Raw genomic sequence first — 12,475 nt, 5'->3', positions numbered from 1 at the left:
CTTCTACAAAACAGTAACTTAAATGTTCAAGGATATCAAAGTGCCTTAGCAAATTAAATTTATTATTTTTATATTTTCTTCCAGAAAATTACCTTTAAAAGAAGAGAATGGGAAAGAAGTCTTAAATCCAGAAACTATAGAAATCAAGGTTTCTAATGACATCCAATCAAAAGAAGATGACAGCAAAGCATAACATGAAGATTACAGAGGCTTGAACAATGCTATGAAGAGCATTTGGATTTCGGTGACCCTAAGACCAAAACTATTCCATTGACCTTAATTTCTTGGGAAACTTCTAGCTTGGAATAGCTTGTACACATATACATATGATCAAATATTGCCCATGGTCTGTTTCCTTTTGTCGTCGTTGTTGTTGTTATTGTTGTTGTTTATTTTGTTAAGAATTTCAATATAGAGACCTGAATGGCACCAATGCTTGGGTATCAATTTGACTCCATGATTGAAGTCCTGTGATTTATTATATGGCTAAAGTGCTCTACTTCTTAAGAACTATATTTCATACCACAACCTCTCCAACAAATAGGGGTTTTAGAAAAAACAAAACAAAACAAAAGCTTTGTGAGCCTAATGTATAAGAAAGCCCTGCATGTTTTTTTAATTCTATCTTGGCAAATAGATTATTAAAGTAGATTTCAGTTTAAGATAAAAAATACTTAATAAAAGGTTACACTTTTTATCAGAAGAATTTCAGGGAATCCGGGCTTGATGGAGCCAGCTATCTTTATCAGATATTAAAAATTGAGAGAGAAACTTTGGAAAACTCTTTTTAAGTAATAATTACAGTCTATTTGAACGTTGATTTTTAATAGACTGAAGTGCCAGATCAAAATTGTTACCCATCTGAATGAATATTAGCTGTGTGTAAAATTAGATTAGAACAATTCCGTAAATCTCTTTATATATGCCATATTCACTCACAATGGATTACACACACAAAAAAATGTATTGCAAGTGAAAATAGTATTGATTTCTGCCCTCAGCTTCAAATAAAGTAAATTGAAATGGGAACGATATTAATGTTGTCTTGATATACTTATAAATATGTGATTATCTTTTACTTTTAGTTTTATCAAAAATCAGGTCTTTAGTGTAAAAATACTTCAAACCATATTTTCAGATACATTTTTTGCCATTGTTTTTGATAATCTATGTTTAAAAATTCATTTTTCAAGTGTTATAGATCAATCATTAAATATTATTGGCTAACAGAAATTAAAATCCTTAGTTTGTTTAAATTAAAGAGAAATCAACATTTAAACATGCCATAAAAGTGTCAGTGATAAACAACTGGATTGCCACTATCTGTTTTTATTCTGGATGTTGTAGCTAGAAGTCATTTTAAGATTTTGATAAACAACTTCGGCTGAAGAAATTCCTTAACTATTCAACACAAACTTTCTAATATTACTTGTTAGGGCCTATACCCGAATAAAATACTTATGAACTTCCAAGCTATGCAAGCTCCCAGAGGTAAAAGACTGAAACAAGATTTTCACTTATATGTAAGGTAAAAAAAAAATGTATTTATGATGATAAATATATATGCCAATTGGGAGCAGGTTTTAGATTATTTCTTACCCTAGAGAGCCAAAGGTTTCTTTAGGCCCCATCATATTCATAAACTTTAGAGTTTCGGATGGTATTATAGCTCAGATATTGACTGGGTGGAGAGTGTACTCCAAAAGAATATTGGAGGAAAGTTTTAACAGTGCAGAATGACCTGCTTCAGGGTATCTCCCTATAGAGACAATTTGATGAATATTAAATGTAATATTAATGCCACTTATTAACACTTTTATGTAAAAAGTGCTTGAGACTGTCAGCCAAGGAGAGACAGCTAATTTTATAAAATTTTGATTATCAGCAAGACAGAAGGTACCATCTATCTGCATGTTCAGGCAATAAATCTCCAGTGTTACTGCCAGAATTTACAGGGTCACAATGTAGGAATCTCTCCTTGCTATCCTCTCTGGCATATTCTGAAGAAAAGAAAGGAATTCCTGTGCCTACCTAAGAATTTTAGTAGGAATTATCCAACTGGTCTTTTTGATGGATTTGTTGCTGTTTAAGCTATGTTTGGTCTCATCATCTGTTTGATTTATTTTACTGTTTTTTCACCTTTTGTATCAATGTGCTAAACTAGTCAAAATACTTGAATTAGTTTGTGCAAAGTAAATGAGCTTAGTAAGGTGTCTATGAAGCAATAGTCATGAATGCTAATTTTTCTCGAATAGGGCTACCTGGTTTTAAACTAATGATGGTGAAAGAATTAGGAAAACCTAGAAAGCAATTTAGCATGTTTACTATTGTTATATTTGTGCTATACTTCAAGAGCAGAGAAGTCAAATAAAGAATAAATATTTTTGTGTTTTTTCAGTTTGAAAGCTGTTTCTCTCATTTTTTGGACTTTTCACATAAAGAAATTTAGTTAAATATTATATATATTACATATATATATATGAGGTTGAATTTATTGCCACTAATATGGATTAATGATCTGAAATTAACAGGTAATCTGGAACTAATTGTAGAGAGACTGTTTCAAGTGCACTGTTTCCACTGTCCGAGTGGTCCTTATCTCTTGTCCTTGAAATGTATGCCATGCAGGAGCAAGGCGATACTGTGATAATTTTTTTTTTTTTACATTTTTATAGAATGCTCCAAATTACTCTATTTGTAAAAGTTTCCATATGAGATGGATTTTAGTAAATTGTAAAGTATGACTAGAACTGAAATCATCTGTTTCTTATTTTTCATTCTTAATCTAGACTAAACATATCCATATAACTGTATAAAAGTTACTTTTACTGTTTGAGAGTATTTTTAAGTGTTAGTATGAAACATCAAAAAAGTTAACTGAATATAAGAACAGTTAAATAATCTGAATCTATGGTACTTTGAACAAAGAGTGAAGATAACACTAAAAATATTGATATATCTTGATAGGTTATGTGCAATTAGGCAATGACAATCTATATTTAATAACATATGAAGAAAGAGTAATATCAGCATTTTAGCACATATTTTGCTTTTATACCTGGCACAAATTAATATGTTAAAGTATTTTGCAATAATTTGCAAAGAAATTTAATTAAGAATTGTTATTTCTAGAGATTTATTTATTAATTTCATAAACATATTACCATTCTATTGATACTAGTGTCTAACATTAATGCAATACTTTTTCTTTATTTTTAGTATTAATAGCTACATAAGCATTTTTCAAAGATTATTTCATCCAGGAAAGTTTACATGAATCTTAGTCTTTTTAAATTAAACACTCATATAAATAGAAAGATTTTATTAGTCATATTATTTGAATTATCCTAACTAATTATAATTTTATAGCCATACATTTATTTTATGCTTCTTATTTTAAATAATTAAGATATATTTGTGCCTTTAGACCAGCATGAATCTGCTTTTTTAAAAGAAAAAAACACAACTGTCATCTTTATTTCGCTCCTTTTTATGACAGTTGAATGATACTGTCTTAATTACATTTGGTAAATAAGCTCAATTCATACTACTTTACCTTGAATACAAAATCTAAATATAACAAATTATACTGTGTAATTTATTTCCACTTATGACAAAACAATTTTGATTCACACACAGAATATACTTAGTTTGTTCTATATTGTTCTAAATAATAAGTACATTGTAGATATTGTCAAAATTGAGTTTTACCAGTTGTAAGACAAAGCAGCAGATGACTTTTAGAAATAGAGTAAATTGTTATGGTGACTCTTGGGTCTACATTATTCCTATTATATATTTGAGTTGGGATCAGAAATCATCCTTCATTGTTAAGATAATCACTGATGAAAATATCTAAACTGAAGTGATAAAAAATAATAATTTCCATTTCTTAATTTAAAAAATATTAGAATAACATATTATAATCACTTATTAAAATTTCAATGTTCTTTTTCATAGAGAAGAACATAAGCACTCAATGTCAATCCCTTATGGAGGACTTTTTTGTAATCATATCCAGAGTGCTTATTCGACAAACTTATAAGTAGGTGAAGCTATTTTTTTAAATAAGGTTTTTCTATTATTTATCTTTAGAGAGAAAATAATTTGCATTTTATTAACCCTTTGAAGCATTATTATATTTTCTCTCATATTGAAATTGCATACGGATTCATTAGCATATGCTAACATTAAACTGTGGAAGGTCACAGAAATGAAATACTTCAACCCTAAAATGATGAAAATCTCTCAAAAAAAATATTTTACTGATGGGCTTAATAATGTCCTGAGTGAAACAAATGTATGTACAAATGAGAAAGTTATAAAAGGGCCTAGATGTGGTAGTTGCTGAATAAATATAATTTCCTCCCAGTTCCCTCCCTTTCTTTTTTTAAAACTTGCATTTACCTAAGTAGATGCAGCTATTTTACAACATTATACCAGAATACTAATAAATTGATTATTTCCCTTCATAGGCTTTTATATTATATATAATACTTAATATTTATTTGATAACACATTTAATATTCTTAGAAGAATAGTTTATTATTCACTATTGGATTTTTATAAATGACTTAAATACATTAGTTGGAACCATCTCTTTAACTTTTTAAAATAATTTACAGGATTTAGGCCACACGATGTTCCTAATTATTAATATAAAAATAACATATAAATTTAATATTGCCACTTTGTTTTATTTTTTTTTCCTAAGATGAAAACACATATCTTTTGGCATCTGGTTTTGCTTTTCCTTGGAATTGAATAAGCAAAGCAATGACTGTTGGAGCATTTCAAATCACAAACAGGCATAGGAGAAGAGAGGAACGAGGAACTGAGTCCAGAAAGGCAAACTAACTCCTACATTTCAAATAAGTAAGAAGGATTTACTGTAAAAAGAGCTGGAGCAGGGACTTTGCTAGATGAAATTTAAGGCCAATTATACTGATGCAAAGGAGAAAACTGAGTGAAATACAAAGAAGAAAGTTAACATATAGAACCTGTGATTCAATTTTGCAAATAAGATTTTTTTTAGAGAACATGCATTATATAAAATAAATGGTACTGTTAAAAGCAAACATATTTGTTCCAATTCTTAAAGGAATGTTCATGGTTTTGCATTTGCCTCTAAACTCTGTTAGGAATACGTGAACACCTTAGAAATAAACGTTAAAAAAACTCTTTTTTTTTTGGTATGTGAATTCTATGCTGTGTTCGGTATGCATTAAATCATCCTATCTTTTATTTTCTTTAACTTATATATTCCATTCGAATTCTGTACTCTTAAGTTAGCTACCACAAAGTTTTCTTATTGTTTCAATATAGTACGTCCCTATGAAATGCTGTATATATGTGTCTAAACTGTAAAAATTATACTGCAAATGTTGAAGTTTTGTATTTATGAGAGACATTGAAAGTATGGCTTACAGTATATCAAAATTGTCACTCTTCACCATTTGTATATTAATAGTAAAGATAATTTTACTTTAATAAAGTGTTGCATTTTATGTTTATTTTAAATAATATCTCTGTGATGAGTGAGCTTATGACTTAACAAATATTTTCAGTTTTTAAAAAATTTCCAAACATTACTCTATATATTCAGAAGAAGAGAATGCTTTCTGCTACTTTGCCTTACCCAAGAGTTACAATCTTTTGGCTTCAACACTGTGCCCAAGTCAAAGGGTTTAATGAATAAACAGCTGATAAAAACAGCAGCTCTCAAAATGTGGTTCCAGACCAACAGCATCAGCACCACCTGGGAACTTATTAGAAACACAAATTTTTGGATCCCATCAGAGGCTGTTCAAATAAAAAGAACCTGGGAGAGGGGCCCAGAAGTTTCTGTTTTAACAAGCCTTTCTGGTAATTTTGATGCACAAAGAAATTTGAGATCCAGTGGGTTGGAGACACATTTTAAGTGACAAGCTAGTATTAACATCCAGTACATGTTGACATTTTATTTCTCATTATTACAAAAAATACTTTTTGTAGAAATGCATGAGTTACAAAAGAAGGAAAGCTAATCAACCCTCACATGTTTTTACAAGGTAATGTCACTTTTTTTTGAACCAATGTAAAGTTTAATGTATTCTTAAAATGAAAAAAAAGGAAATAACAAATTTTCACAAGGGAAGCAATTTTCATTACAAGCCTTAAAAATTCCACAAACTACACATACATAATACTACTAATAAAAAAAAAAAACCATTAAATAGCTTTTGAAGGGTGAAAGAAAGGCATTTATATATCATGCTTATTCTCTCAGTACTCATTAGTTGAAGGAACAGTTATAATAAAAGGCAAAACATTCCATGATAAAGAGGCTAAAATTTATTTAGACTCTGATATTGATGGAAATATACCAGCAACCCTGTTAATATTTTAGCAAATTTCTCCCATTTCTTTCTAACCCAAGCCACTGTTTACTATGAATTTTCTTTACTTGTAATGTAGGTAATGAATGTATGTCTGCTAAGATTTATATTACATATGAAATCAGCCCTTCAAATTTTTTTAATATATTTTTTCCCGAATGAATTTTCAGAACACAGGTCAGAATATTCTCAACATAAAATGTGTTCTTTTTTATGTAAAGTGTCTTATATGTGTACTTATCCTTGGTATAACTTTGCTCCCTAAAACAGAATGCATACATTTGGGTATTCTAACTTTCTTGGATAACTTAGCTCATCTTCCATAGACAGAGTGTTTTGGGAGGTGGGTATCGGTAAGGAAACTATACTACTGTAATAGCATAATATAAAATTCAATCAATATTTAACTTACTCTGACAATTTGTTAATCCATCGGACTATAAAGGTAGATGTTTCTAATATTAAGATGTCTTATATTTGAGAACAAAAAAAAAGTTTAACTAAATAAATCCTTTTATATCAATATCCCCTCTTCTGCCTCCAATTTCCATATTCCCCATGTGATCATCTTATCTTCCTTTCACCCGTCACAATCATGATCAATGTCTGAAACTGACAGGGAACACTGAAATATATTTAAAAAAGAATGATTATTAAAATCAGTTCAGAACTTTTGTATACTATCACATCTGGAGATAAAGCAATTAGAAATTTTCTTAGAAGAGTTATTTTATAAATGGTGAGTTTTAGAAGGACGTTGTAATTTTCTTTGTACTTGGAGGCATTGGCTGGGAGAAAGAAATAGGCATCTTTTCATAAACAAGGACCCAAATTTTTAAAAAGGGAATAGAATATATACTTAAGATCACTCAATTAGGGTCAGGAAGTGTTATCACCAGGTTTGATAGATGAAACTCCTCTACTAGTTCTAATGGAAATACCCTCTTAAAAGTATAAATAAAATTTTAGGTAACTCAGAAATTGAAATATCTACATCATTATTCACAAGGAAAATAAAAGAGGGGATTTTCTACAAAGTTGCAATAGAGATAGAATGGAGATCATTAAAATAATATTGAGACATAGACAAGAACCCAAATATTGAAATTAAAATAGAACTGGGTTCACATCCTAATTCTACCACCTATTATTAGCTCTGAACATGAGCAATTTATATAAAAATTTAAACTTTGGTTTTCTTATTTATAAAACAGTGGTTATAAAGTAAATAATATTCATTTCCAATAGCTGATGTAAGGATTCCTTGAGATAATGTTTATGAAGTTCTTTATGCAATGTCTATTGGGCAAGAAATGCCAATAAGTGGTAGCCATGATTATCTATATATCTGCCATATTTCAACACTGATCATGACGTTATGTTTAACATCTACTTCATATTCTTTAGAGACAGACTATAAAGTCAATGGTTTCATAATTCATTTAATTATTTATTAATGGGCTAAATTTCAGTCCTCAAAAAGTTGAAAGAATAGCTTTCCATTCATTATTTTCTCGACTTCTGCTTCCATTATCTATTATTGAACAAAAAAATCAACGCAAAATTTAGTTACTTAAAACATCAAAAATATATTTTTATGACTATGTCAACTTGACTCAGCTTGGCCTTTGTTTTACTACATATGATGCAGGTGAGCTCATTTATGTGGTTACAAATGGAAGACTCAGTGTGCACATATGTATCAAAATCTGTTTGCATCAGACTTGCAATGTCCAACTGGTCAAAGTTACGTGAATAAGCACATAGTCAGAGGGGGTGTAAATAATAGCTGCAGAGGGGTTATAAACAATAACATGGTTTATTGAGCATCACCACCAGTGTTATAGTGGAGCCCATCCTTCATCTCCTAAAATTTCACACTTTTCCCATGCGAAATTCACTCATCACTAAGGGGTTCCCAAGTATTCCAAAGTCTTCTTATTCCACTATGTTATTAGGATCAACCTTAAATTTTAGAATTTATTCAACTAAATCAAGTCTAGGTACCAATAAGTCTCTTCAGGTATTATATACCTTGGATTAAGTTCTTCAGTGCAAATGTTTAATTCAATTAAAAAAAAAATTAAATGCCCTTAGAAACACTTACAGACAATTGTGAGGCAGGGGCAGTGCAATAATGATAGAGGCTACCATTCAAAAAACAAGGAGAGAAAATGTGGGCATTTGATAGTTACTTGTTTGTAGAAGTTTTAAGATTCAAACAATCAGAAGTTACTGGTCCCACTTGCCTCCAGCATAAGGGCCTTTCTTTGATCCTTGATCAGGATTTCCTACTCCCTGCGAGTGATTCATAAATCCATTGCTCTCCCTGGCCATTAGGGTGGCTTTTTGAAATAGTCTTACTTTTCTGTAGGATATGGTATGTGATTATAGCTGAGGAAATTTCTTGTCTTGCTTCCTAGTCAGATAAATTTAGTACCTAGAACTTATTTTTATTTAAACTCAGTCCCACTAAATTAAAGCTGATACAACCCCTTTAAAAAAGTGTGAGTTTTTCGTAGGTCAAATTATAATCACTACATTACATGAAATCCACACTCTAAAATCTCTTCAAGATAGCCCTCTCTCTATGTTAGCTGCAAAATGTTTTTTTTTATTTTTATTTTTTAAATTTATTTTATTTATTTATTTTTAATGCCAGTTTATTTATTTTTTTCATAATATATTTACATAATTTTTTAACACTTTATTTTTTTTTATTTATTTCTTATTTAATATTTCCCCTCTCCCCTCTCCCTTCCCTTCTGGTGTCAAATGAAGTTTTACTGAGTGAAGTCCTTAAGAGTCTTAAAAGCCCATTAGTTCAATTAAGAATGTCTACAAGGCACTTCCATAAATTTCTGTTGCCTAAACAAAAGACACCCTTAATTTGATTTCGATCTCAAGACTATGTTTTATTGCCAATACCCTAATTTGATATGTGCCCTTATGCCATTGATTACCTTGAGAAACTTTTGACAGCTGAAAGTGTGGGGATGAGAAAACAAGTCTTGAAAAAAAAAATCTAAATTCTCTTTGAAACAGAGCATGTATGCTGTAAGCGCATCTTTCTCTTGCAACACTTTACCTTACTTGAAAAGGAAAGACAAAACAATCACCTCTTTAAATATACTGCCTGGAAATTTCTGTAGTCAGATTTACAAGCTCATTAATTACATTTTCTGTTTTTTAATTTATCAGAGGCAACAATTTCCTTAATTGTTTTGCCAACACAAGACATCGCCTTTGTCTCCAGTCTCTAAAAGCAAAACATTGGTTTGATAAGTAATTTTACATGGGAATTTGTGCTCCTTCCTGAAAAACTCCCTTTTGAAAGCCTTTCACCATAAGCTACAGATTTTTGTATGAGACTACAGAAGGACTTGAAGCCATGCTGAGAAAGACCTAAAGGGTGGAAGTCTGTCTTCCACATTCCAGTTTCTTTTGAGTTTCCAGCTGAATGCCATTGTATAATGGGCCTCAAGGCACCCATAGAGGAAAACAAAACAACATATACACAGGCACTCACATACACATCAAACATATCCTTCCCTGTTAAGAGGCCTTTATTAATATGCTCCTTACCTACACCCAAGCTTCCATCTCCTACTCAGTCACAAAGTTATTGACAAAAGTTTTAGAGCTTTGTTACAATAGCAGCTCACTTGCAGTTATCAGTTTCTGCGTCACTTATCCGTGTTGTTGCATTATTTTCCTACCGTTGTAAGAAGTTTCAATGATATGGCTTGAAACGACCCAGAAATTTATTATTTTACATTTCTAGAGTGGAGACTCTGATATGAACGTCAGTGGGCTAAAATAAAGATGTCAATGGGATTGTGTTAGTTTAAGGTCTTCTCTAATGCCATAGTTTAGGCTGCTGAAACAAGTTACCATAGATGGGTGGCTTAAACAACAAACATTTATTTCTCACAAATTTAGAGGCTGGAAGTCTGAGATCAGGTATTAACAAGTTTGGATTCTTAGTTAAGGCCCTCGTCCTAACATGGCCTTTCCTAGATGTGTATATGGAGAAAGAGAGAGATAGAGATATACGCAGAGAATCTTGTTTCTTGTTCTCTTTTGGTAAGAGCATTGATTCCTGAGCATTAATTCTCATGGCCTAATCTAATTCTAATCACAGGTCCCACTTCCAAAGACTATCACATTGGGGATTAGAGTTTCAAAATTAAATTTGCAGGGGATACGAACATTCAGTCCATAGTAAAAAAGGCTGCATACATTTTTTAACCTAGATTCCCTTTCCATCTGCAAAGCCAGCAATTGCATCACCTGGAACTCTGTTCTATCAATATATGTCCTTTTCTGACGCATATTCACTGTTTCCCTATTGCCCTTTAAGCAGCTTTGTGACAAACAGTGAATCCACTTGGATAATACAAAATAATCTCTCCTTCTCATGGTTCTTTCAACCGAATTTGCAAAATATTTTTTATTGTTTTTCCATGTCAGAAAATGTATATGCATATTTTAGGAATTAGAACCGGTATTCCTCTGGGGACCATTTTTTCTGCCTACAATTCTATTTAATAAAGCCCTGCAAAACATATCGTCACATCTTATTCTATTATGATTTTGTTTATTGACTTTGCTCAATTTGATGTGTGTGTGTGTGCGTGCTTGTGTGTTGTTTTGTTTTCCTCTATTGGTATGTTGAGGCCACTTATACAACTGCATTCAGCTAGAAACTCAAAAGAAACTGGAATGCGGAAGATAGGCTCTCATCTATTAGATCTCTCTCCACATGCCTCAAGTCATTCTTTAGTCTAATACAAAAACCTTTGGCTTTGGTGAAAGGCTTTCAAAAGGGAGTTTTTCAGGAGCACACGTTCCCTGGTAAAATTTCTTATCGAGCCTCTGCTTACATCACTCTTGTTAATATGACAACAGCTTCAAACTTTGTGGCCACTTAGTCACCATGAGAGAGGACTTCACCTAGAGGAATACATTATTAGCAGCAACAACAAAACAGCAACAACAAAAACATATATCCTGCTCACACAGTGAACTGGCTCAGAACATTAAAATGCTATGGATAGAGGTTCTACACTTAGAACGTGGAACAGAATAAAAAAATAGTGGGGCTTAAGTAGATCCTAGACACCTCATCGTTGATTCTCATGATTTTAATAACTAAAATTCTGATACACAGAAAGATGAAATGATTTTCCTTGGTTTAGATATCTAGAAAGTTACAGAAATAAGATTCAAAGGTCAATCAGTTTCTATTTAGATTTTTTTCTATTAAGGATCACATGTGAAGAGACGAAAAATTAAAAATATATTTAAAATCAATCTTATAACATAAATAGTTTAATAACTCAAGATCTTTAGTTGTAGTCTCCATATATACTTTAGACTTTATTTTTAGTTTCCATGTATACTTTAGGCAGTAAAGCAGTATTAGAATCAGCTCACATTTTAAAAATGCTTAATTACTATTTCTTTAAGTATAAGATATAAAATAAATAAAGTATAAAAACTGTAGAACATATTTAAAAGTATTGCTATTTAAAATTCAGAGAAGAAATAAAAAATAAAACTGATTTGGATAATCACCTATCTTATTTTCACTCTAGCATGGTGAGGAACCATCAAACTCTAATTATTTAATCAAAGAATGTATGACAACTGATTATTTTTAACTAGAAAATCAGTAACTTTGAAAGAGATAACTGGCTACTTTCTTTTTTACAATCTTTGCTCTTTCTTCTATTGGCAAGAGATTATTATTCATAAGTCACTAACTGCAGAACACATATTTATAATAATCCATGTTTCTTGGTGATTTCAAATTAGCCAATTTGTTATTTATTACGTTCTCAAGATATTCTAACTCTTATTTGAGATTTTGAATTGTATATCAACAGGTGAATAAATAAATTATGTTCAAAGACTTAAATACAATTAAATTCATTGAGACTTGTTTTATGATCCAAAATATCATTTATTTTGTCAAATGTTACATCTAAACTTGAAAAGAATGTGTTGCTACAGTTTTGTAGAGTGTTTTATGAATGTCAATTTGGTTGATAATGCTATCCAAGTGTTCTATATCCTTACTGATTTTCTGTCTC

At 30.8% G+C, this 12,475-nt stretch overlaps 1 protein-coding gene across 1 annotated transcript in view; it reads left to right on the top strand.

Moving 5' to 3' along the window:
- Window positions 1–1,034, top strand: part of NCAM2 (neural cell adhesion molecule 2) — a 395,919-nt gene extending 394,885 nt beyond the window's left edge. The window contains exon 18 of the mRNA XM_036218500.1: window positions 85–1,034. Within this exon, the coding sequence (XP_036074393.1) occupies window positions 85–193 (109 nt within the window). The 3' untranslated portion in view covers window positions 194–1,034. The remainder of the gene's footprint in view (window positions 1–84) is intronic.
- The last annotated feature ends 11,441 nt before the right edge of the window (window positions 1,035–12,475 follow it).

Source organism: Rousettus aegyptiacus, unplaced genomic scaffold (genome assembly GCF_014176215.1).
Source record: "Rousettus aegyptiacus isolate mRouAeg1 unplaced genomic scaffold, mRouAeg1.p scaffold_m13_p_4, whole genome shotgun sequence".
In the NCBI taxonomy this organism is placed as follows: domain Eukaryota; kingdom Metazoa; phylum Chordata; class Mammalia; order Chiroptera; family Pteropodidae; genus Rousettus; species Rousettus aegyptiacus.
This window is presented reverse-complemented; position numbering and strand designations above follow the sequence as displayed.